The following is a 26,889-nucleotide window of genomic DNA, read 5'->3' as shown; positions in this document are numbered from 1 at the left end:
AGGAGTACAAAGATGGAGGTCTGAGTGCGCAGCTCTTGTTGCTCGGTACACTACGCCTTACACCGCACCGGTAGTTATGAGTACAGCGGTATTGTAGGCCGCTGCTGCTGGGTGAGTGACTGCCATTGACAGGTCTTTTAGGGGGAGGGCAGGGGCGAATAAGCCACGCCTTCTAGTGGGTGTAAGATGGTCCTAGCCCAACCTGTCAGATGAGTCTATTCTGACATGCAGGTGCCTGACCTCTTTGTGGTCATCCAAGAAGCACCCATAGGCTATCACTGGGATCACTATGTACCTCTGGTTACCATGCAATTATGTTGATTGAGGTAAGAAGCAGCTTTACCAGAGAGATTTGCTTTTACTTTCATTATGTTAATAATACTGTCATTTATCTCCCTTTATACTTCCTCTACATTCCTGAAGAACGATTTGGTTCTATTCGATCCTTACATGCCATTGTCTTTTCTTTTTTTTTTATTTTACTTTATTTTATTTGTGAACAGTGTTGCAATAAGTTCTAGAATTTTAGTTTAAATCCACTTAAAGGATTCTACCTGTCAATTACTAGAGCAACAGCAGGTGTTTATGTTTCTATTGAGAGTGCTTTTGTTTAGTGGAGTTTGACGCCTGCATAATTATTCTGATTGGGTGATTTAAAGCAGTGGCATAATTATGAGAAGTTATTGTCTAGCCTAGAACTTCCATTTTCATACTCGGATTGTTTAAGCTTCCAATAAATCTGCCTACTTCTATGGGCGTGTAAAACAGACCTGTCACCTACACACATCTACAGTTTCTTGAATTAAGTTTTGTTTTACATGTCTGCATGAAGTTAGCCATCTTTCAGGCAGCTATGAATATTTCTGAGTAGGGCATGTTCGTCAATGTAATAAAAATCTTTGCCAAATAAAGTGACACCTGTTATAAAGACAGTCCATATGTCCCTTTCACTCTTATGATTGAGTTAAACCTAGTAAAATTGATAAGTCTTTAATTTAATTGTTGGCTCTATTGGTTAGATTTTGATGTGACATTTACACTTTTGCACAGTGCTCCTCTTCAGATTTTTCCCACCACCACACATACCTAGGCATACTCCTTGTTTGCAGAAGTTTTTCCTGAGAGCATAGAGTAGGTATGGACATTGATGTGTGCTGAGCGGACTATGCTGCCACATTGATGCTATTGTCTTGATTTTGCACTAGTGTGCCTGGATCGCCTGCTCTCGGGATACATCTCAGGGTCCTACTTGGCTCTCTGTGTAAAAAATTCCGTAGGCACTATGTAGAAAGTAGCTGTTGGTGGAATTTCCTGTGACACCGAGCTCATTTGATTTATTTATTTTTTATTCTTTAGAGTCAATGTAGTGAACGCTGGCGACTCTGCAAAGCTAGTCCCCCCGGTGCGCATGCTCCCTACTTTACAGAGAACGCGCTTATTCCATCTAACTCCTCCCCTCAGTTTATGCAAACTTGTCCCCCATAAATGCTGCCACCTTCCTCCGCAAACCCACGTGGTTTAGTGGACAACTATTTACACTTGTGCAAATTGAGGAGCGCAGTGTGACCAAAAGTGATTTTTGAACTTCTGATTGGACATTTTACACTTTGTAAATGATCTCCTCCTATTGTTTTCACCCCTACGCTGGTATTGTCTAAACATTGGCAAACTAGTTCTGCTATGTTATGATTGGTTTTTTTCTGCAGCCTACCTGCTTAGTTGCTGTATGTATGTATTGCAGTGGCATACATAGAAAAGCCTACCAGTCATCCCCTTAACCATTTCACCATGATACCTCACCCACTTTCAACCTTTATGTCTCCCACTGTTGCTTATTGCCCTCAGATCCCCTTACATTGGCTCACGCCCATGTATCACCCGTTTGTCTGCCGCTTTTCCTTTTAGAATGTAAGCTCTAGGGAGCAGGGCCCTCTCCCCTCCTGTTCTCATAACCTATCACTTTTGCTCACCATCTACAGTACACTGCTCACCTCCTCCTTGGGCTCTCTGCCCATTGACTCCACTCCTCCTCCATGGTCTTTGCACCTCTTTCAGTGGCTCTAAGCCTGCTAGTTGCGCCCACGCTAATGGACACAGGTTTCAGCCTGCGCTGAATATACCCCTTGTACCCCAGTAGCTGTGCTGAGAGTTGTAGTGTTATTTGTAGAGATGAGCGGGCTCGGATTCTGCTAATCCGAGCCCACCGGAACAGTGCGGATCCGAACGGGATCCGAGCACTGTTCGGATATTTCCGGCGGGCAAAAAATTGAAAACGAGGCTCTGTCGTCCAAGTCTCGCGTCGAATCTCGCGAGGGGTGGGAGGGAGTGCCCAGAACAATTCCATCTTGTACCTCTTTTTTTGGCATTATGTGCTCAATCTACCTCGGTGCAACCTTTTGGCCTAAAAACAATATTGTGAGGTGTTCAGAATAGACTGGAAATTAGTGGAAATGATTGTTATTGAATGTTATTGAGGTTAATAATAGCGTAGGAGTGAAAAAAAAACCCACAAAACTGGTTTTTAGCACTTTTTATGTTTTTTCCAAAATAAACCCGAATCCAAAACCTTAAATCCGAACCAAAACCTTTCGTCAGGTGTTTTGCGAAACAAATCCGAACCCAAAACCTCAAGCAAATCCGAATCCAAAACACAAAACACGAGACACCAAAAGTGGCCGGTGCACATCCCTAGTTATTTGTTTACTGTATTGTACTGTTATACCATGTACTGTCTTCTTGTTTTCCCTCTGTACGGCACTGCAGGCCTCATGTGGCTTCTTTATAAATAAAGATTATTAATAATAATAATAATAATATAAATAAAACCGCAAAAGAGAGTGTAAAAAGAGGATAGGGGAAAAAACTGAGCACTTTTCCAGCTTCAGAGGTGCTTATGTGTAATTTTGATAAAGTTTTTGTTGCAGCTGGCAAAGGGCAGCACTTTTAAATCTCACCAGTCAAAATGCAAACTGCTTGAGTATTTAAAGATATCCTCTCAGTTTGAATAGTCCATCCAGTTTAAGCATGAACTATACTTATCAAAACAGATGTCCCTACGATGTTTATCAACAGTGACAATACATTGTAGCATCATGTTTTTATAATAAAACGATATGAAACTAGCCTATGTTATCTGGAATATACTTCAGCAGGTTCAGTAAAGAGTTGATATTGCCTTCTTTTAAACCAAGTCATGTACTGTTTGTTAGTAGCAGATGGACAATTATACTTGATTCTAGTGTCCTTCTAAAAGTAGGATTTGGGCACTAGGCATTCTGTCTTTAAAACATACCCTTATAGGTTTTTATATGTATACTTATGTGTATTTATAAAATGCAGATTCAGGCTACATCCATGTGTTTTATGCCTGTGTGAATGACTCATTAGAATGAGTTCACAATATAGGACCAATATAACAGTTCCTTTTTTTTTTTTTATTCTCTGCTGGTGTATCTACGAGTCACTTAAATCTATATGGTAACATGATCTAACAGGCGCAGTGTGATGACTCCAACTGACTAGGACAGAAGAGTCTGAACTGATATCTGCTGTGAGGTTCTGGGAAAGAGAAATACGTATATTTGTGTGTTTGACTCCTGCTCTTCCGTCCCCTTTAGGCGACTGCATGATTGGAGAATACCCCTGAGCGGCTTTCACCTGCCTAGCAGCAGTCATGTTGGAGGGGCTGGTTGCCTGGGTTCTCAATACTTACTTGGGCAAATATGTCAACAACCTTAACACAGACCAGCTATCTGTAGCGCTTCTGAAAGGTAACATAGAATGAAGTTCATTGTGTCAGTGTTTTGTGTAAAATTGTATTACTAGATTTTATTGGTCTAAAGCAGTGTTGGCTAACCTGTGACACTCCAGGTGTTGTGAAACTACAAGTCCCAGCACACCCTTCCAGCAAAAAGCTGCTATATATTGGCAAAGCATGCTGGGACTTGTAGTTTCACAACATCTGGAGTGTCACAGGTTAGCCAACACTGGTCTAAAGGGTATTACTACATCACCGCTAGTAGTAAAAATAATCTTCTTAGAAGTACAGGCAGTGAGAGATGATTCAGATACATTTGGAATTAAAGGAAACAATCACTTTAAAAGTTTACATCATGTGACCTTGAAATGTAGAAGTCAATATTTAAATATAATTTTTTTTTAATGAAAACTAAGGTTCCTTTGCTTTAAAACAAGAGCAACGTGAACGTTCTAACACAATTAGAAGCAAAGTTATGATTCGTTTTAGTTGACCTGTCAAACATAAATCTTTAAAAAAAATAATTGTCATGTTTGCAACCCTGTTGCGTGAACACCTTGTAACACTGAGGGCTAAAATTGGACATATGAAAGTTACTTTGTCATCTACTACCCTACCGAATTTCACAGAAGTCTGAGATGGTCGGGTTGAAAAGTTACTTTTCTTTGTGATTATTTGGCATACAACGACCCTTCCATTAAATCTGTAATTAAGTCTGAAAAATGCATATTGGTCAGTTGAACAGAGTATCACTGTGCTTTCTCTTTAGAAGCTATGACTCTACCTGGTTTAGGACCCCAATGTTAGTAGGAGGATTGATGTTCCCTAAACATAATTTTACATGGAATTATCCTTAAATCGCTAAGGACTGTTAGTCGTGATGCATCTGTACACTGTAAAAGTGCAGTACAAAAATACCTTGTTATGAAGTTTGATAGATTTAACGGCAGCCCCCTTGAAAGTGGCCATGAGATCTTTAACTTTGACCTGTCATCCGGTCATAAAACTACATTCACATCAGTACAATAAGCCACGATAAACACGTTTGTTTTCATTAAGTGATGGAAATTGAGTTTGGAATTTAAAATAAATTATGTATCTTAAATTTCTACTGTATGGCTTCCTAAATCTTTATGACGGAGCCTTCAGCAAGAGTAGTGATATTATTAGATAATATACTTTCTGTTTGTTGTTTTTAAATCCTCTCCACCACCTCCAATGCTGAAAACTTTCTGCTTGCAGGAAACTGCTGAGAGGTAGGGAGTATTAAAAGGCTTACAGGCACTTGACGATTGATTCCCAACTAATGTGCCTCATTTATTTATTGGGGCAGCACGGTGGCTCAGTGGTTAGCACTAGTGTCTCACAGCACAGGGGTCATGAGTTCGATTCCCGACCACGTAAGGGATCAATGCTGTGGAATTGGTGGCGCTATATAAATAAATGGTGATGTTGAATATGATTATTTAGGGTTAGGAGCAAAGCAAATAAACCATTCTGTAAAGCAATGAGGTGCAAATGTATTTTTGCATGCAGGGAACATACATGTAGCATACAAATACTGGACAGCTTTATTTATACACTGTAGTTTAAAGTTGAGCAGGGACACGACTCCTTCCTACTTTAAATCTGTCAACACATCGTATGCCCCCTTCCCCCCATTAAATCTGCCCGAATAATGTCCTGTGCCAAATAATTTAAGGAAATTTAAAAAGCAATGAAGAATTTTGGGGAAAAAACTGGTGATCAAAGTATAAAGTCCCGGGACTCCCCTTCCCACCAGCCAATCACCAACTGTTACCAACAACGGCAAATTGTGATGGGCAGTGTCAGGGGCTCCCTACTTTCATCCCATATCAATAGAGACTAATTGCGGTAACGTTTTGAATGCACTGAAATAGAAAAAGCAGAGTCCGAAGATCTGCTGTGTGATGCAAGTATGAACTCGGATACGTGTGGACGCATAGAAAAAAAAAGTAGTTTTATTTTTGCATGCATTGCACTGTTATTAAATAAATAAATACAAATAAAAAGTCAGACACAGGGCGTTAATGCTGGTAGGTAAAGGTGCTTACAATGATTAGCACTTTTTTAATATTCCAGTTTATTCAGTAAAAGTTGGGCTTTGTATGCTGCCTTTTTCTGCTTTTAAAAGAATATTTGAAAACAGATTATTAATAATAGTAATAATAATAATATAATAATAAATTGGGAGCAAAATGGCTATAAGAATATTAGTATTTAATTAATTATTGAATCCCTTATAGCGTCAGCATAGTGACAGTTCCACTTCTGTTCCCAGCAGTCTGGGAGTTCTGATTATAATTGCATAAAATTTCCCTTCTCATTTATACCATAAACAACGTACTGTTATCCTTGTATTGATAATACTTTTGTTTTATGTTATTTGTAAGATTGCGTTAAAACATGTTATACAAGTTAGCTTTGTATAACTGTCAGTATGTATGTATGTATACAGTATGTCCACTTAATTAAGTGCTATGTTCTATTCTCCTATTCACAACATCCTAATGTATTGCCTTTCTTGTTTATGTAATGGTTTAACCCTGCAAAGCGGTGAGTCAGTTTCATGGGAACATGTATTATGTAAGAGGGCGAGGATGGTAATGCAGAGACAGTTATAGATTTGTTATGTAATCCTGCTATTCATGTTTATAGGTGCGGTGGAATTGGAGAACCTGCCATTAAAAAAAGATGCTCTGAAAGAATTGGAGTTACCATTTGAAGTGAAAGCAGGTATTGTTAAATGTCTGATATTTAGACATTGTAAAAATTGTATAGAAACTGAGCAATAAAAGAGTTCAAGTGTTTACGAAAATTTAAAAGGGTCTCCTACACACTTAGCATCTGGTATTCTCCAGATGTATTGGCTCTCAGTGCTCATCATGTAGATGAGCTGTCGTCTAAATACCAACTGTGTTCTGATTGGTGTATTGCCTCCATCCTATCGGGAGTCATCAGTGCGTCAGATCCCTATTCTCTAAGAGCAGTCCCAGCAACTCTTCAGGAAATGTCCTATCTACTACTGATTAGTGTGGACTGTTGGTTCGGCAATATCGCAGAGGTCATAGCAGGGCCGTAACTAGGGCTGTGCGACAGGGGCGACCGCCCAGGGCGCAACGCTGCAGGGGGGCGCAATTTAGGAATATTTTAGGTTCATTTGGTTAAAATTGAGGGCTAGGGGGGCGGCATTTGTCTTTCTCGCCCCAGGCGCTAGAATTCTAAGTTACGGCTCTGTGTCATAGGGATGGACCCTCCCCTTCTCCCGCAGTAATAGGGTTTTGAAACTCATCCCTACAATAGGAAAGCCCTTTTTTAAAGAACTTGTGGGTGGGATATTTTAAATAAAACAAGTATGGTTCTGAAGAACCTGTCCGCCTTCATATTCCACCATAGAACAGACGATCATTTTGAGTAATGTGAGATGTAGGTGGGTTTGTATCTTCAGGGACTGAAAGATTGGATAAGAGCATATCCTGTTCATTTTTCTTTTGGCAAAATGCTCCTGAAAACTAGCATTGATTTAGTTTAATGTGTACGTGCAACGGGGGAATCTGCAAAACTGAAAACAAAGGCAGAGATCTGCATTTAAACGGGTTTGAAAAGAGGATAGGGTGATCACTCTTCTAAAAGGTGGCTTATGATTGGTTGTGAGCGTCTCTCCACCAACATGCTGCCATCTATAGCAGGGAAGGTTCACTACTCTGTTCAATCTGTTGACAATAGCGGTCAAAAGCATCGACTAGAGCGGGTGTACTGTACTTTTAGGCTATACCGAATTAACGGGTTTTGGAAGGTCATTAGAATGGATGCAGCCAATATAAATCATTAAGCCACAGTTTATGTTTAGGCTAGTACCATGCAAGTGATTGTCACGCTTTTATACCTAGTACTATCGGATGCATGCCCAGTGTTTTAAACAGTTTACATTTTTGTGACAGGGAAACCTCTTTTGTCATTAAACATGCTACTGTGTGTTGCATTGTTAACTCCGAAATCATGTGCCGTCAGCCTTACGCTGCGGTCCTGTTCACGGGTTTATCAGGATTCTAGAGCTCCATTGTAGCTCAGGATACTCCTATTATTTACTGAAATGAGCAGCTGTTTAGTTGTGATTATATTTGTGCCTGTATGTCCGCCCATTCCGCTTCTATTCTTCTGCTAGGTTTCATTGGCAAAATTAGGATCCAGATCCCCTTTTACCGTCCACACTTGGATCCTTGGGTAATCTCGGTTTCAAAGCTTCATTTGGTTGGATCTCCTGATAAGCAGGAAGATTTTGATGAGTTGAGGGAAAAGTTGTTGGAGAAAGATCACAAGAAAGCTCTGCTGAAAACCCTGGAGGAAAAATGGAAGGTATATGTCAGAAGTTATCTGTACCTCTAAGTAACTGACCTTGTTCAAAGCTGGATCCAGAGCTTTGTAGGGTTCTCGATTACTAACCCATCTACCTACAGTGTATGTGTTTTTGGTCTCCTCACAGGTAGATAAGTGTCCTGTGATTTCATCTATATATCTGTGCTCTTATGAGGAGATTCACAAAGCATTAGGGGGTATATTTACTAAACTGCAGGTTTGAAAAAGTGGAGATGTTGCCTATAGCAACCAATCAGATTCTAGCTCTCATTTTGCAGAATGTACTAAATAAATGATAACTAGAATCTGATTGGTTGCTATAGGCAAATTCTCCACTTTTTCAAACCCGCAGTTTAGTAAATCTACCCCTAGGTGTTGTACCAGAGTATACCTTAAGGAATACATTTGATAAAAACTGTTGTAGGACATGAAATTCTGTCAGACCTTGTAATTGTGTTTAATCTGTACTGCTGGTATACAGGGTCACTTCTGCTTGTAGTATGCTGGTATTTTGTACTACTCTATTGTATTTACAATGTTTGTGTTTTCCTATATCCTGCTACAGAGCGAACAGGAACAGAAAGGTGAATCCTACTGGTATTCTGTGACTGCTTCTATTCTAACCAGAATTGTGGACAACATTGAAGTAAGCAAAACAATGCTGTATATGATCTACAGAAAGTCTATGACTTTCCTTGTCTTTTGTTTGTTTTCCATCTTTGTAAACATTACTCACTTGAATTGCATTCTACTTACAATACATGTTTATGAATTGTCAAACATTAACGTATGTGTGTAGATGGGGAGGAAGTCGTTTTGAGGGATCAAAAAAATAATAATTTAAATATCGATTTATTAGAATCTATCTGAACTATTTGAGTCTTTAGGGTGTACCCTGCAGATTGGAATATCACCGAACCGGTTTTTATCATCTTAGTCCGCTCAACAACACCTAAAATTTATTCTCTCGCACCCTATGGGGGGCACTGATGATGGGGTATAGAGGGTCCAAGAAGGAGTTTGTTAATTAAGACTGAAACTCCTCCACCTCCCTTGAGGGACCTCACTTTTTCTGAGTGCCCGCAGGAATAGGGCGCTTTTAGTTCTTCTCCTTTAAAAAAAAAAAAAAAAAAAAAAGAATTTGATGGCTAATTTATTGCTCCAAGTTATTGATTTGTGATGTAAGGTGGCAGTGCTCAGTGAGCAACTTTTAAATTATTGGTAAATAATAGGAGTTGAGCTGACAATCAAGGACAGACAATATCGCACGATTCACCTGCCTCTACAGAGTACAATTTTTTTTTTTTATGTTATCACTTTTATGTCCTCTTGAAAATAGGCAGCACGTTGGCTTAGAGATTAGCACTTCTGCCTCACAGCACTGTGTGAAGTTTGTATGTTTTCCCCGTGTTTGCATGGGTTTCCTCCCACACTCCAGAAAACATATTAGTAGGTTAATTGACTGCTATTAAATTGACTTTAGTCCCTCACAGTCTGTGTCTGTGTCTGTGTGTTAGGAAATTTAGACTGTAAGCTCCAATGGTGCAGGGACTGATGTGAGTGAGTTCTCTGTACCGCGCTACGGATTTAGTGGCGCTATATGAATAGCTGCTGCTGATGATGTTGAATCTTACATGGTAACTACTGCCTGGAGGGCTCTGTAGCCATTTCTATATTTGTTTTTCTCCTCTCTCTCTCCCTGGATGGTGGGGATAATAACTATAAAGTAGAATAGGGGACGTAATGAGAGAGTCCATGTAGTCCGGTGTGTTACAGCTCATCCATCGACCTTTTCCAGTAGAGCAGAACACTATTTATGAAGGGAATTGAAGAAAAACACTTTACAACCATTAACTTGTCTGTTATTGTCCCCCAGCTGAAAATTCAGGATGTCCATCTGAGGTTTGAAGATGGTGTTACAAATCCTTCACATCCATTTGCATTCGGAGTCTGCATCAAAAACGTTTCAGTGCAGAACGCCAGCCAGGAGCCGGTAAGGGAACAGTGATCAATGCTGCAATGAAAACTTAAATTGTATTCTCTTTTTATCAGTTTTTATTTATAAGATGCCACAAATGGTCCCCCAGTGCTGTACATAGGGGACGAACAGAGTAATACACAGACAGCTGTAAATAAAGACTTAGGGATATATTTACTGCGGGTTTGAAAAAGTGGAGATGTTGCCTATGGCAACCAATCAGATTCTAGCTTTCATTTATTTAGTGCATTCTACAAAATGACAGCTAGAATCTGATTGGTTGCTATAGGCAACATCTCCACTTTTTCAAACCCGTAGTTTAGTAAAGATACCCCTAGGAAGTTTGGCTTTTCCTTCCATCATCTTCAAAACCTTTTTATTAGTGACTTTTTCTTTAAGGCTTACAAAGTGCATAGATCATGTATGTAAAAGCCTTTGCCTTTGCCTTACCCTCTGTTGTTGAACTACAACTCTCAGCATAATCTTCTGTTCAGCTGTTTAACTGTAAACTGCAAAAAAGTTTGGGTTGTAGTTAGACAACGGTAGAGAATGTATCATTCAAATCTGTTTGTTTAAAGCAACACATTCTCCGCGCATCTCTGCTAAGTGTAGAACATCTTCACTCTTATTATCTCGTCTGACACATGCGATTTTATAAATACTCTGTTGTCCATAGTACCCAGTAGACCTGCCGATTTTTATTTATTTATTTATTTATTTTTTATTTATTATATTTTTGTACATTTTCTTGTTCTTTATTGTTTGCATCATTCTTTTGTATTTTTGATCTGTATCTTTTTGTTTCAGTCTATAAAAATGCAAAAGAAAAGTAGAATGAATTTAAGCTTTTGCAGAGACAATTTAACCTTGAACTTAGTCGTTGTCTTTAAAGATATATTTTTGTGTGAAATGTATATAATATATACATATGTGTATATATACATATATATATATATATATATATATATATATATATATATATTAGTGTGTGCGCACATATATTAAACGCCTCTGTAGATTAAATGAAGTTCTCACATATTTAATTTGTATATTATAACTAGATTCTTTCTGTTATGCAGGTGGAGAAGTTAATGAGGAAGAAGCAGCTGGAAGTTGCAGACTTCAGCATTTACTGGGATGTCAACAGCACTTTATTGGGTGATCTACCTGCTGGGGAGCTACAGGTATATAGAACATAAATGTAGATTTCTGTATTGAGCCCCTACGTTGTACATGCTTTGACCAATATTGGAGCTCAGGGCCCTGAACTTTGCCTTGAATCAAAATGCCATGCTGCAGGTGGACTATATGGTCTCTATAGACATCAAGAATACCTACTGTCAAGTCATGATTTGGCACCACAATATCCTGCCCTTCACGAAAGGATTGAGTGCGAAATCTAGACAATGGAAATGTTGGCAGTTATCCTGTCAACGTGAAAATGTCAGCAGGCTAAATATCAACCCTTCCATTCTAGTGACAGCTTCAAAACGTGGACAGTGTGTTTGTCAACATTCACAATGTCGATAGTCACACTATTGAAGAAAGACATGTAGCTCTGGACGGTCTTTCTCTTATTGGGTCTGCTTGAAGTAGGTTTATGTGCCAAGTGGCTTGACTGCTCCAGGTTAGATTACAGTCAATTTCTCTAACTGGCCATCTGTAAACACTATTACCAAATTTTATCACGTACACTTCTTGACCCACGCTGTGGCGAGATTGGGGGGAAATGGGATTAGGAAGGAGTCTTCAATATGTGATTTATTAGGAGGACTCCCTTCCTATCACAACCAGTTAGCTTTAGAACCTCCCCATTAGTAAGGCTGTGTCACCCACATAATCGAATAAAGGTATGATTTATTATTTCTTGTTGTGGGTCTGTCTTTTTTTTTTTTTTTCTGGCTAAGTGAACCTTTTGGTTATTCCTATTTTAGATTGTCTTTGCCAGTTTTGTTTTGTTTAACCTAGTTTACGGTTCTTTGTTGTTTTCTGTGATCTTGGGGCTCTCTTGTTGGGAGGGGTATTAGGCAGGATGAGGGAGTAGCCTCAACTGTGTAATCTATAGGAGTGCCCCGGCTTTTTTTTTTTTCTTCAAGTTTATTTTTCCATAACAGTGTTTTACGGTGTATGTATTGTGATCTAGGACGCAATGGACAAAAGCATGGAGAGTCGTGAGCATCAGTATATCCTGGAACCTGTGTGCACTTCCGCTCTTCTGAAGAGGAACTGCTTCAAAGAGCCACTCAGATCGCGGCAACGGCCACGAATTGAGTGCGACATCTGTCTAAAGACCATACCGCTCACTCTGTCTCAGGTAGACCTATAAGATTTACTTCTCTACATTGTACTTGGGAACGTTATTACTGTAGGGAATGAGATGACGTTGAAAACCATCTAAAGTCTAAGTTCATCCAATATAACTAGACATTTTGTAACATTGACAAATGTATATGTAAAGTCCTGTATCCGCCTGCTGGACACTATGTGCTTGGCGTAGCGTTGCGCGTTTACAGACGCAGCGTTTAGAGGGAAGCCCTGTGCAGGGATGGATGACGACGCAGTCATGTGATGCGTGATACAGCGTGGACGTCAGAGCATCGTCCGTGGCAGACCTATTTTGAACTAAAGATGTCCATTGTATGCGGTGGTTTCTAACAGTGGCTGTCGGGAGCAAATATGCCAAACGGGGGACAGAAAAAGACGACAACTTGTCACAGGACCACTTGCTTAATAGTGGACAACCTCTTTAACATTGCTAATATGAAAATATATCTCGTCACATTCACGAATCTGCATGTAATAGTTCTCTTAATTTGACAGAACTAAAGTTGTCTGATATTGTTTGTCCTTTATTGTGTAGAGGTCAAGCAGGTGCTTTATCTGCCGCTGTAGGTTCTGAAAGGCACCGTACACTGCCTTTGTAATAGTGTTAAAGACTTGCAGTCTGTTGTGCATAGGAAAAATGACCTCCCCACACTCACAGTAGTATCTTGTATCTCTTTAGTGTGTAATAAGTTCCCAAACCTTTGCATTGCATTTGGTGAAGCTTCGGTCTTGTTATTGTTTAATAGTGTGTTTATCTCACATTTAGGCACAATATCAGCAAATTGTGGAATTTGTCGATGAGTTTGACAGAAAAGAGAGACAGATGAAGTACAAGAAATGGAAACCGAAGGTTGCTGTATTAAACAAGTAAGCAGTACACAAGATCGAGATTATAGCTTGAGGTTAACAAGTCGATGTTCTTCTTGCTTTTTAACTACAAGTCTTGACATTCTCTGCCATCTAGGCTGGCAGGGAATACTAACACTGCCTATACACTGGCAGATCTGTTCTCTTATGCTGGGCGTCCAGCAACTGGATCTGTGTCCAATGTGGCTACATACGAGGGTGACCAAATTGACCAGTTCTACGCTGAAGCCAAGCAGCCGTATGACATGGTCCCAGTTAGTGAGTTTGGCTGATGACTATAGACGCTGGCAGATTACGGTCACCTGCTGGATTTTCCAGCAGCAGATGTTGATCGGGATTAATGCAGTAATCTACTAGTCATTTTGTTCCACTTGGGTATAAATTGAACAATACTGTCTCTATGGGTGCATAAGACTTATTACTTATTAGGCTTTGGAAAACAGGACATAAGTGAATTATCTTTTTGTCATCCGTACAACAGCTGTCGAGAATGGTGGCATTTTGCATTGAATGCAAACCTGTGCGAGATCCGAGAGCAGAGACAGCGGTTAAGCTTGGAGTTTCTGCTGCACCGCGCTCGAGACGCAGTGTTTTATTGTGATAAGCGGTACAGTCATCTACAAGGAATACCGTTATCTGCTGAAGACGAGGTCAGTGTTCTTTTTGTCTTTTATTGTAGAAGACGATTTGAATGAAAACATGATTAAATATGTGATAACAATGTAACTATTAACATTCTTAAGACGAATATCAAATTGCAGCCTGGTCAGAATTTATAAATCCAGTTATGCTGTGAGTATAGGGGTATATAGAAAACTCATATTAATATCGTCTTTATTTTTTGAGATATTAAACAGTGACCAAATTTACTTTTTTCTTTAGTTCTCATTCATCCTATTTGGGGGACACTGCTAACCTTGGGGTATAGAGGGGGCTCTGCAGGTGTAATCACCTATTTTAAACTAAACTCCTTTGTATTTTGCTCTAATAAAGATGCATTTTTCAGTTTCACAATACTTTATATCATTACCTGGGGTCATACGTTTTAAGTGTTGCTGTAAATTAATTTAGCCTTTCCTTATACTTGTGAGGTCCAAGCATATAAGAACTTTGTGACGTAAAGGCATTCAGTTCACACATACAACATCGATCACACTAGGCCTGGCCAACCTGTGGTTCTCCAGGTGTTGTGAAACTACAAGTCCCAGCATGCCCTGGTGGCTATCTGCTGGCAAAGCACGCTGGGACTTGTAGTTTAACAACACCTGGAGAGCCACAGGTTGGCCAGGCCTGGATTGGACTAACACAAGAATCCATTCTTCTAGTCACATGATTTACGATCTTGGAATCCTACTTTTTCAGGAGCGGCTGGACCGGATTGAGGAAGAACAGTCTTTTGAAGAATTAAAAATTCTACACCAGCAAGTGCAGGACCGATTGAAAAAGCAGCATGAACTGGCAGAGGTCAGAGACTATTGGGGGTGTTTCCTAATGTAATATTGCTGTGGGGGTGTGGAGGTGTTCGGCATGGATGGTTAGTACCATCATGAAGAAATTGTTTATTTAGTTACATGGGGATATCGGTAAAGGCAGGTGGATTGCATTACTTATTAAGTTATTATTACTATATTACAAGAAAAGCACTGCTTCTCTGAGGCCGATTAAAGTCCTTAGGAATTAGACTCTAGCCTATATGATCCCATAGATCATCACCATAGCACCACCAATTCCGCAGCGCTGTACAGAAAATATTTGTCATTCACATCAGTCCCTGCCCCACTAGTGTTCATTTTTGTCAGCAGCCAATTAGCCTACAAGTAATTTTTGGAGTGTGGGAGGAAACCGGAGCACCTGGAGGAAACCCATGCAAACACGGGGAGAACATACAAACTCCACATAGATAAGGCCACGGTCGGGAATCAAACGCATGATCCCAGTGCTGTGAGGCAGAAGTGCTAACTACTAAGCAAGCGTGCATAAATGACTGAGACTTCCACTTCCTCTATCATGTGCAGCTTTTATGTCCTACAATAACCCTGGCTTTTACATATTGTATATGTACTGATTTTTACTGTCACATTTCTACCAGTTCTCCCATTAGAGGGTTATGATAGTAGAACATGTACTTTTGTTTAAAAAAATAAAAAATAAAAATGTTGTTTACATATATATTATGTCTTGTCCATATATAGCAACTGTTGTACCATTTTTCATGGTAATTTGGCCACCAAGTGGCGCTGTTCTGTAGGTGTGTATGGTTATAATAGGAACTCCCAGTTCTAGGAATACCTGTAAATGTAAATCGCATTAAGGTTCTCTGTACAGAAAGCTATGTAGTTACTCTAGAAAAGTATGGCAAGGTTTCCTGGCTTCTGCAATTTGTGCTTTCTTAATTTAAATGTAGTTTCTTGGAAAGGACTTTTCCACTGACATATAATGGACCGAGAACGACTAGTCCTTCTTGCTGCTAAAATCTATTGTTTCATCGAGAATTATATTTAGACTTTAAACTTGTCTACTTTTTGCTTGGGTCTTCAAGAGGTTAAATCAAATCTGCACCCATGTTTAATTTGCATCCCCCAAATAACATTTTTCAAAGTCATTGTTCTTTATTTTTATTTTTTTATTGTCTTATGGTTGAATTAAAGCACTTAAATGTAGCTGCTGCTCATCAGCACTGAGGGATGGTATAGTCAGAGCAAATTTAAAACATAAATGTATGTCCACAGTGTACTGATAGGTCAATTAGCTGCTGACAGAAATGGACCATTGTGTGTGCGTATGCTTGTGTGGTAGAGACTGTAAGCTCCAATAGGCAGGGACTGATGTGAACGATTGATATATTCTCCATACAGCGCTGCTTAAAATGATGGCTCTATATAAATAATAATAATTATAAATGTTAGCTGCCTGCCAGGGTCTTTTGTAATTAAGTATGTCTAAGTTGTTTTCGTGGGAAAAACTGTATTTCCACAATAAGGCAGAAGAAAAATAACAATAAAATATAGGATAATAAAATAAATAATGAAATACTGCTTTAAAGTGGATATAACAACGTAATTCAGTTTATTTTTTTTAACCTCTGTTAACAGTGGTGACTCTGTGAATTTACTATGTTGCTTCCTCAGATTTCAGTGTTGCTGATGAACATTTTTGTTTTTGCGCAGAGTGTTAGAGAACCTATGTCGGACCCTGCTAGCGGCTCCCCAGTGCCGAGCCCCACAGGCAGCCAGGGCAGTGGAATGCTTCAATACCTCCAGTCCTGGTTTCCAGGCTGGGGAGGTTGGTATGGGAATCCACAGGAAGCAAGGGAAGATATCGAGAGGTTAACTCGGCAGCAACAGGATGAGAAGTCTTGGAATCCAGAGGATATCTTGGGTTTGTTTCATGATGATTATGTTCTATAGCATTCAGTTACTTCATTAGGTTCTGAGAAGATGAAACAGTATTTATAGAGAGTTTTTTAGTTGAACAGGAAAACATATGAACTTTCTATTGTTTTTAAGCTTTGGTCCATGTCGACCCTGTTTACTGGACATAACAATTAATTAAAAAAAAAAGTCACATTTACACAATTTAAAAAAAAAAATGAGAGAAGATAGTATGGGTGTGGAGTTTAAAAGAAACTAGAGAGGAGAAGAAAATAAAAGTGATTGGTTTAAGTAGCCCTAGAACAAAGGTAGGCAACCTGTTTGCGTACTACAAGCCTTTATAATTCCCTGGCAAAGGTTGACGGTCTCTGATCTATGTAGATATTGTTACAGGCCACAAGAAGCTCATTATAATAAACGCCAGTCACCTGCTGTAGTTTGAAGGTAAAATGCCAATTAAAGGGAAAGTAAATAGATTTTAGTTTACCCTTTCAGCCCCTTTATAACTGTGTCTCTGCTGCCAATATCACTTTGGCTCTACAGGGCTTCAGTCAGAAGCTCTGCTGGAGAAACCGTGTCTCTATTAACAGCATTGTTTATAATGTATTCATGAAATTATGTTCATGTAAGAAAGTTCAGCCCTCGCTCTTTGACTTTTACTTCTCAACTAAGGAACCCAAAAAAGCGTGATTTTTATAGACTGTCAGAGGGTTTCTGGGTTTTCTGCCTAATTAAACAAGATAGAGTAGATACTTTGATTTTTATGTGAAATTAATAATGACCTAATTTGTTTCTTTTTTGCTATAAAGGAACTGATGAGTTTTTTGATCCCACTTCTGACACCACAAACTTAAATACATTTACTAAAAGAGATCACGTCTTTGCAAAACTCAACTTCCGACTGGAGGGAGGCACAATTACCCTTCTACACAAGGAGAAATCCAGCTCCCTTACCAAAGAGACGGCTTTCATGCAACTGGAGTTCTCAGGTACTTCTTATGTACAATTATCTACCCAATGTCCTATAATCACAGATTTATCGCCAACAGTGGTGTTTATTCTCTTTTTCAAAGTGAAATAAATAAACCATTTGAATGTTCTCTTCTTATATTGTACCTTTTATTATCCACATTTGCATTTTAGTTGTGCATAATGTTGATGTGATGGAATTCTTTAATATTATGTAATGTTATTTATCATGATCAATGAACGATGATTATATAAAAGTGCATTGGTTCTTGTTGGCTTATTCTATATATCTTCAAGTGCTAGAAAGTGAGTTTACAGTTAGAAAGTTAGAATTTTCTGTAATGACTTGTGAGCTTGCTATGCTATGATGTTACTCATTTGCTTAAAATTTTGTGATATGAGGGTTTAAGAATAGGCAAGACCTGATTCATTCAGGGAAGCAAAAATGGGGGTATGGGGGTTTTCTTGCTTACCCCCCCCCCCCCCCCTCCCCATCATCATGCTATCACTTTGTTAATATGCAGTAACTTTGTAATCACTGCAAAATTCCATCGTTCAATTACTGTTTCCATGGTTACAGATGTTGCTAAGAAGTGTCAGATAGAGTGGGAGTAACGATTTGAAACCGCAATGTCTGTGATTGCGGCTTCTCGTCTGTCCTTCCACTCGCCCCCACCTCCAATACCTTACTGAATACCGGGGCTGTGGGAATAACCACAAAGCCTGGGAAAAAATGGCTGGATGGAGCGGCCCCTGGACTCCGGGTATTGGAAGGAGCTAGAATGTAGCGTAGTTTTAAGGTAGTGGTTGGTTCTGTGTTTTGATTACAATGCTTAAGATTTCTGTTAAATCTGATTTGAATCTGTGCAGTGATCTAATTATTAGTCTGTATGTAAAACTTTTTTATTGTACCTCTGTGAACAGTATGAACTTACTTTGAAAGCAATTAGTAGGTTTCTGTGACTGTTTGTGTTTATTATTTAAGGGATGACGGTGAGAGTTGAGTCTTTGCCACGTACAGATTCCTCTCTTTTGTTGGTTCAACTGGGCGGATTGTTCCTCAGAGATCTGGCTACACATGGGACCCTTTTTCCTGACCTGGTCTACCCTAACGCTGTAGGTAATTTGGTGTTTGTTTGTCTTTTCTGGATGAAGGCCAGATGTAAACCCAATACCTAGTTCCTTCTTGTTCCTCACGGTTTCCAGAAATAGGAGATGAATCTGTTGTAATTATTTACAGATTATTTTTTTTTCTGTGCCATGTTATAAGTAAATAAAATATTGTTCCTTTTTTAAAATTGGTGATGAGGTTAATTGATATTATGCTGGCAGACTGTTGCAGTATGTAGTACAACAGTGCAGAGGAAACGTTCTACTAAGCTATACGCAGAACAGTGATTCTTGGATGGAGTCAGCTATCAGAATGGGAGACATTTGTGACATCTGGTACAAAAGTAAAAATTGATGTTGCACATTGCAATCAATCAGTATCTAATTGTCATTTATGTGGAGTTTAGAAGATGAAGGAAAACATTTGATTGGATATTGTGGCCAATAACTCCATTTTCCTTTTTACCAGTTGTGATTAAAAGAAAACTTAGAAAGGAAAAAGTCACATTTCTCGAGAACAAAACTGTAGGCAGCAAATAAATAAGGATCATTCTCTCAGATTGTGTATTCTAGGAAGTATCAGAAGATTGCTGGTAATTAGCAGGTCAGTTTTCTGGTATGAAGAGTTGTATTTAGACGCTGAGGGGTGGAGGGGAGAGCAGCGGGGGCATTTTCCCACAATATATAGCATTTGGACAAAACCCTGTATTTATTATCATTTTTATTTAAGGTCCACCTCTATAATTTCAGATTTTATTTCTGGATAAGGGCATTTTTCTGTCATTTACAGAGATGAATCACTTGCCTAGCACATAAGAGTTCCAGGGCTAAGCCATCTTCTAGCGAGGGATTCTGGGAAAATGTACAGGATATCCGGATGCAAAACATGTACATATCGTCATAATTTATTTATATAGAGCCTCTAATTCCACAGTGCTGTACAGAGAACTCATTCATATCCGCCCCATTGGAGCCTACAGTCTTAATTCCCTAACATATACACAGACTAGGGTCAATTTTAAAGCAGCTAATTAACCTACCAGTATATTTTTGGAGTGTGGGAGGAAACCAGAGCACCCGAAGGAAACCCACGCAAACACAGGGAGAACATACAAACTCCACACAGATAAAGGCCATGGTCGGCAGAAGTGCGAACCACTAAGCCACCGTGCTGCCCACATATAAAAAAGTGCCTATACTTTGACCCAATGTAAAATATATTGATTGTATGTGCTTTGCAAGCTAACTTAGATGTAGTAATCTGCCTTTGTACTGCTATTCTTTGGCTTCCAAATGTATAACTCTCTACAGGGCTTTCTGTTGACAGAACAAGAAGATAAAATTAAAAGTTATGCAGTTTTAAAAAGTTTTGGTGTGGGCAGAAGTTTCTGTGACTGTGATGTCATGTGATCATTCAGAGCCATGTCCTGGAAGCCAGTAACTTGATGATGTCACAGGATGTTTCTCAGAAGCATGCTGCTACGAGTATATTGGCTGCTTACTTGGCAATTAAAAAAGGAACAATTCCAGAAAAGAAAAAAAAATTATAGTTTATAGCTGCCCAGAAGATGGGTAACATCAGTCAGACCTGTAAAACGGTGACTGTAAAGATATGTTTAGATATGTGCTATCTGTTCAGATATGTTTAATGTGCATTGGTGTAGAGGTGACAGAGCTGTGCTTTAAATGTGACGGTTGTTTCCATGACTATATTTTGTTTCATATGCCGTTTTAGATCTGATATGTTTCTCATAAATATTTGTTAATGACAAACAGTTTATGGTCCGATCATTCAAGGAGTGTTTTCTGTTCTTTATCACCTAAGACAATAACACACTTTGAAGTGACATAACATAAGAGGGGATAGGGAGGGATTGGATGTTACCCTAGTCATCTAGATCCGTCTGCTAGGGTTCTAAAGCGTTGGAATGTCTCTGTGAAAGGAGTTGAAGCCCATGGTGTCTCACCAGGCAGACCATACTTTTTTCAAACTTAGATACATTTCATATTTACTATCCTTTACTTATACAACACATTCCGCTGCAGTGTACAGTCAGAGAATTTAAATAATGCACATCAGCTCCTGCCCCAGTTTTAGCTGGTATGTATGTATTTATATTGTGTCAAGTCCACTACATGTTAATAGCCGTCTGTATTGGAGGCCTTGTAGAGGCCATCAGACCTGATACTCAGGTGGGGCTGGAAAACTTGTTTTATTGCTTTTGTTAAGATAGGGGTTAGTTTATCAGACAAGGCCAACTAAGCCAACAACTGGACTCTATTGCCGACCACATCAGATAGAACAGAAGAACATGTCTTCCATGCTGCAGTGAAGTAGTCGGCTGGTAGGGCACCACCTCAAAAGCAAAGATCTTCAGGCAAATCAGCTTGTTGTTGTAAAGTGGCTTAAGATAAGTCATTTTTGTTATACATTTTTTATGACTTCTCATTAATGGTCACATTGGTTGAAGATTTGGCCATTGCAGTAGCACACCGTGTGGTAGATCTAGTGCAGAATGCCGCCACTGGTAAGAGCATACGTGATGCTACCTTATGTTTTCTTTAGCCCGGACCCCAGGTGTATGCCACTGCTTAGGGATCCTGAATATCAGCAGGTATTTCTTCTGGGAACCTAAACAAGGTGGCTCCCATTCAAATGTATTAAATATTGGCAATCGGCGGAATCCAAAAACCGTTTCAGGCAGCGGACCTCTCTGCTTGCATTTGTTTCTTATCAATGCTGTTTGATTAATATGATATCTTACAATCCAAATTTTATCAGTAAACAAATATTGTTGTTTTTTTCCCAAACAATACAAAATACCTAATAGTAGTTTTTTAATAGTGCAATCAGAATCTTAACAGCGTTCATATCTCCTGTTTCAGCAAAAGGAAGTGGCCTGTTTATCCCCACCATCCAGTGTACACATGGGGTCCGCAGACTTGCTAAGTCCCAGCAAATGTAAGTTTTATTCCGAGTGGGTCTGTTTCAAAGATCTTGTTGTACTACTCTTATAGCTTGATTATCCAAATGCTTATTGAAGAAGTCTAACATTTTAAATATCTGGATGTTATTCTTCTGTTCATGCCCATCCCACTTACATAGCTGATGTAACATACAGTATCAAAGTCACCTAGTGGTCAAATTACCTTGAAACATTGTTAAATACTCCTGTACCTTCACCCAGCTTAATCTTTTTTTTTTTTTTTTTTTATCAAGTGTGATGGTTCTTGAAATACAGAAAGAATTGAAGGTGTTTTGTATATTTCTATTTGTGTTATAGCTTTTTTTTTAAATTAGAGAATATATTTTGATTTGTACAGGAGTATAGTTTTTAATTTTTACTTTAAAGTAGAGTTGTATTGCTCTGTAAGGTTAACAGTTGCTCTGTCTGTAGTTTTAAATGGATAATCCATCCAATCATAGTTGTTATCTATAACTGTTTCTGATATTTCTAACCAAAGTCTCTGAACAAATGATAGAATTTTTCTTTGCAGCCCTTTTATAATGCTTTTATCTGCAAATTGTGTGCATCTCCCCCCCCCCTTAATATGTGTGTTTTTTGTTTGTTGTTTTAATTGTTATTGGGTCTGTTTTACAGCTACAGCAGGAGATGACCCTGTGTTTAAAATGTTATATGAGAAAAATCCAGTCCACAGTGTTTTTGAGAGACGACTAGAAGTCAGCACAAGACCTTTGAATATAATCTATAATCCACAAGCAATTACCAAAGTGGCAGACTTCTTTTACAAGGGAAAAGTCCACAGTTCAGGTAATGTGTATTGTTTTGTCGTATCCCTACCCACCGTTGCCTCACGTACTTACTAAGATGAACCCTGACACTTGGTCCTGCAAGGCAGGTGCTGTAAGTGTGCTGGGGTTCTTGGTTTTTACAGTCATCCAGCGCTCCAATCTCCAGATTGTCTTTTTATGATTACTATGTATAAATACATTAGGGGTCAATACAGAGAGCTTTCATGGGAACTTTTTACCCCAAGGACCATACACAGGACACGTGGTCATCCCCTAAGGTTAGAGGAGAGGAAATTTCACAACCAGCAAAGGAAGGGGTTCTTTACAGTAAGGGCAGTCAAGATATGGAATTCACTGCCAGGGAAGGTTGTGATGGCAGATTCAATAGATATGTTTAAGAAAGGGTTAGACAAATTTTTAGCGGAAAGGTGTATCCAGGGATACGACCGTTAATTAAAATGAAGGATAGTAGTGGATATAGGGTAAAAATAGGACTGCAATATTTAGTCTGGGGGGATTTTCACAATTGAAACAGATTGGCGGTTGCTTACCCTGGATCAATTTCAAATATAAGTGCAGGATCGCAGGAGATCCAAAGTAGGTTGAACTTGATGGACTGGTGTCTTTTTTCAACCTCATCAAATATGTTACTATGTCTTTAGGCTGCCATATTAGTGTGGATATTCACCACTCATTCTGCATCTTCTCAGGGAATTAATTGGTCATTGTAGACTGCTCTCTAGAAGCCTAGTGTGTGACAAGTGACTCACTTTAGAAGGTGGGAGAATCATAATCGGCAACTATTTATATAGCGCCACTAATTCCGCATCGCTGTACAGAGAACTCGCTCACATTCAGTCCCTGCCCCATTGGAGCTTACAGTTTAAATTCCCTATAACACACACACACACACACACACACAGACAGACATACACTAGGGTCAATTTAATAGCAGCTAATTAACCTACCAGTATGTTTTTGGAGTGTGGGAGGAAACTGGAGCACCCGGAGTCAACCCACGCAAACACAGGGAGAACATACACACAGATAACTCCTCACAGATAAGGCCATGGTCGGGAATCGAATTCATGACCCCAGTGCTGTAAGGCAGAAGTGCTAACCACTACGCCACTGTGCTGCCTAGCTGGAATCCTGGTTTCCGACTAGGCCAGAGGGGCACTTAAATGGACGGGACTTTTCTCCTTTCCTTTGACTACTTATGATTGCACTCTGCCTAACCGCTGGGTGTTAATAGTCCATTAGTTAGGGATATGGGATATTCTTGGGCTTCCTCTGAACTGTTTTTTTTTTTTTGTTTTTTTTTACATCATCTCTTGGTGAAATAGGAAATTCAATGCATGCTCAAGATGATGTTATATACTTGCTACTTCCATAGACTGTTCCTCATTAATTACTTGCACCCTTTCCACACCTTTCCTTACACTATGTACCTATAGTTACACCTGTTTTCAATTACTAACAATCTGGAATTAGGAAGAAAATATTTTTGTAACAGGTTCAGATATTAGGACTCCAAAAAAAACCTTTAATTTACATAACCAGTATGGCTAATAATGATACTATCTCTAGAATTGTTTATTCTTTACTAATAAGTGTACACTTTACTTTTATAAAAGAAATGCCTTCCATCAGTTGTTTTGTAGCTTTCTATCTACAGTATGTATTAAGTGATAATTTGCATTAAAAACATTGCATTAATGTTAAGATATCGGGTTTATCTGGTCTAATTATACCCACTTCATGCTCTCTGGCCACCCAGGGGTGGCTTCCTAAGCCAGGGACGCCTATCCAATACCTTCTAGGGTTCTTATAGTCACTCAGGCAAATGCAATTAGAAAAGTACAGCAGTACATTTAGGGGGGTATTCAATTGTTAGCGAGTTCCGCTAAATACTCGCGCTCTAAAAATATTACCGGTAATACAGTAATATGCGCGTAAATACCGTTAATACGGTAATTTACTCGAGCAGATGAAATCCAGTGAGATATTACCGTATTAACGGTAATATTTTTAGAGCGCGAGTATTTAGCGGAACTCGCTAACAATTGAATACCCCCCTTATTGTACTAAAAACAACATCCCTACCATGTTATCCTGATTTTCTTCTTGAAGCTACTTAGTCCTGTTTTTTTTTTTGGTTTTTTTATCCTGATCTTGTTCTGTTTTCTGTACACATAATTCGTTTTTTATTTTTGTTCTCTTTCAGGATTTGGATATCAGTCAGAGCTTGAGCTAAGAGTTGCGGAAGCCGCCAGAAGACAATACAATAAGCTGAAAATGCAAACGAAAGCTGAAATCCGACAGACTATTGATCGTCTATTGGTTGGAGAGTTCATTGTGAGTTTTTTAAGTGTGTCCATTACAAATTGGTGACACTTGTGAATTTTAGATTCTATGGACCGGATTCATTAAGGAAAGTAAAGCAAAATAAAAATATGAGTAACTTTGCACCTTTGAAAGCCATGTTGTATTGGAGGAGGAGGTAAATTTAAAATGTGATGGCAGATTTATTGTCCTAGATCAACTTTAAATTTCAATGTAAAGATAAAGCTATCAAATATTTGTGTCTTCATGAAAAAACAGCCAGTATTTAACTTATATGCAAAATAATAAACTAATTTGCACCCCTTGCATTGTAAAATGGGTTGTCCAGGACAAAACTTACTCCTTTTTTGCCTTACTTTCCTTAATGAATCAGACCCTATGTCTAGAACATCAACCAGTAAATCTAGTTCTGAGGGTTAAATAAAAGTAAAGTACTCTGTTTAGTGTATACCTGACAGTCCACCGCAGCGTTGTTCAGAAAGTGAAGTATTTCCTCTCCACTCCATCTGAAGCTCCTCCCACTTCTTTAGATTAGTTTCCTAATGACATCTAATACAGGTAAAAAAAAAAAAAACAACAAACTGAGAATGCAGTAATTTGAGTCTGTGTGGTCATTGGCTTTGCCCCAGTGTATGAATCAAACAGTCCACTCCGTGCATTTATGCAAAGCAAGTTTGTAAAACTGTCAGTCACTCTGTGTCTGCTCTATTAGAGAAACTCCTCGATCTAAACATGGCAGCTTGCTACAGAGGGATGGAAAGAGGGCACAGTGGGCTTATTTAGTTAAGTATAAACACTCCAGTTATTTCAGTTACACAGTTTAGCTCAGTAATGCACATCATTTGCTATATAATTTTGTTAAATATTAGCTAACGTTCAGGAGAATACACCCCCTGCGACTAATGTTGTTGACTGGTGTCTCTTCTTGTGTCTCCTCAGGAAAACAGTAGACGTTGGACATTGCGTCTTGATATCTCTGCTCCACAGGTCATCTTCCCTGATGACTTCTTATGTCAGGATCCAGTTCTAGTAGTGGTGGATCTTGGGAGAATTTTACTGACTAATTCTCAAGGTAACACGTTGGATGTATGAACTTTGTTTCTTATAGAGGTGTATATGGCACCACAATCAGTGTGACAGGAGACTAACACCACTGCTAATGGGGGACCCTATTCCTTCTGCTATATATATATGGCTTTCACTTGTCTCAATCTCGTTTCCCACATTATGACACTGCCCTTGTCACATGCAGCCCAATACTGTAGATTATCAATCCTATTCCACATTGAGCTCAGACCTTGACACTCTAGAATATCATTCACTGGCTCAATCGATTTAATGTTTTTGAGCTATTTTTTTATTTTCCACACTAAACGTTTCGAATTGCCCACTTATCGTCTAGTGTGCGAGGAGCAAACGACCAATCATTAGCAAATAAAATTTGTTAAAATTGTGTATGAATTCGACTGTAGAGCTCTGACATTTGTTGACAGTTTAGAAAATAGATTGATATTTGTAGATTAAAATTGGTGATTCTAGAATCCATTGATACAGCTGCACAAACTTGGAATCTTCATAGAAAATAAGTGGCCTCATTTGTTTTACATTTGGTTTTGTTACATGTCTGATAACTTTAGTAACCCATACAGTGGGAAAACTATTATTCCCTTGTATACTACTTTTAGGCATTGTGTGTCTCACCCGGTGTTAAACCACGGTTCCCAGTGTAGCGTACCACCAAGGTGACATGAAATAGAGTTCTGAGGTTGAAATTTGAAAAGCGGTTTTAAGAGATAAATATATGTAAAACCAGAACGCACCAACCATAGAGGCCCTCAGGAAAACCGTGTAGGGTAGATTTATGAGTTAGAACTTCGGACTAGTGTCTTGAAGAATTAATCTGCTTTGTTTGCTAAATTGAGTCCAGGTAACCCACGTTTTATAAGTGTCCCACCTCCAGCCTTCTAGCTCTAATTTACCGTGTGGCTATGCCCACCGAGAGCAGACCTTACGTCGTTTTGCTGTCCGAGAGGTA

The 26,889-nt window shown here is 39.0% G+C and overlaps 1 protein-coding gene across 3 annotated transcripts in view; it reads left to right on the top strand.

Moving 5' to 3' along the window:
• The window catches only part of VPS13D (vacuolar protein sorting 13 homolog D), a 169,742-nt gene continuing 142,853 nt past the window's right edge, over positions 1-26,889 (top strand). For 2 of the 3 annotated variants that reach the window (XM_075189941.1, XM_075189939.1), the window contains exons 1-18: positions 13-111; positions 3,618-3,770; positions 6,437-6,514; positions 7,944-8,134; positions 8,700-8,780; positions 10,011-10,127; positions 11,192-11,296; positions 12,256-12,426; positions 13,204-13,304; positions 13,786-13,954; positions 14,667-14,768; positions 16,472-16,682; positions 17,485-17,664; positions 18,630-18,760; positions 21,641-21,716; positions 22,357-22,527; positions 24,736-24,866; positions 25,794-25,926. In XM_075189941.1, the coding sequence (XP_075046042.1) occupies positions 3,674-3,770; positions 6,437-6,514; positions 7,944-8,134; positions 8,700-8,780; positions 10,011-10,127; positions 11,192-11,296; positions 12,256-12,426; positions 13,204-13,304; positions 13,786-13,954; positions 14,667-14,768; positions 16,472-16,682; positions 17,485-17,664; positions 18,630-18,760; positions 21,641-21,716; positions 22,357-22,527; positions 24,736-24,866; positions 25,794-25,926 (2,245 nt within the window). In that variant the 5' untranslated portion in view covers positions 13-111; positions 3,618-3,673. Of the gene's footprint in view, positions 327-3,617; positions 3,771-6,436; positions 6,515-7,943; positions 8,135-8,699; positions 8,781-10,010; positions 10,128-11,191; positions 11,297-12,255; positions 12,427-13,203; positions 13,305-13,785; positions 13,955-14,666; positions 14,769-16,471; positions 16,683-17,484; positions 17,665-18,629; positions 18,761-21,640; positions 21,717-22,356; positions 22,528-24,735; positions 24,867-25,793; positions 25,927-26,889 lie in introns of all 3 variants that reach the window. The other variant, XM_075189940.1, reaches the window with a different exon arrangement.

Source organism: Mixophyes fleayi, chromosome 11 (assembly GCF_038048845.1).
Source record: "Mixophyes fleayi isolate aMixFle1 chromosome 11, aMixFle1.hap1, whole genome shotgun sequence".
Lineage (NCBI taxonomy): Eukaryota > Metazoa > Chordata > Amphibia > Anura > Limnodynastidae > Mixophyes > Mixophyes fleayi.
Note: the sequence above shows the minus strand (reverse complement) of the source record. Positions and strands in the feature narration are given on the sequence as shown.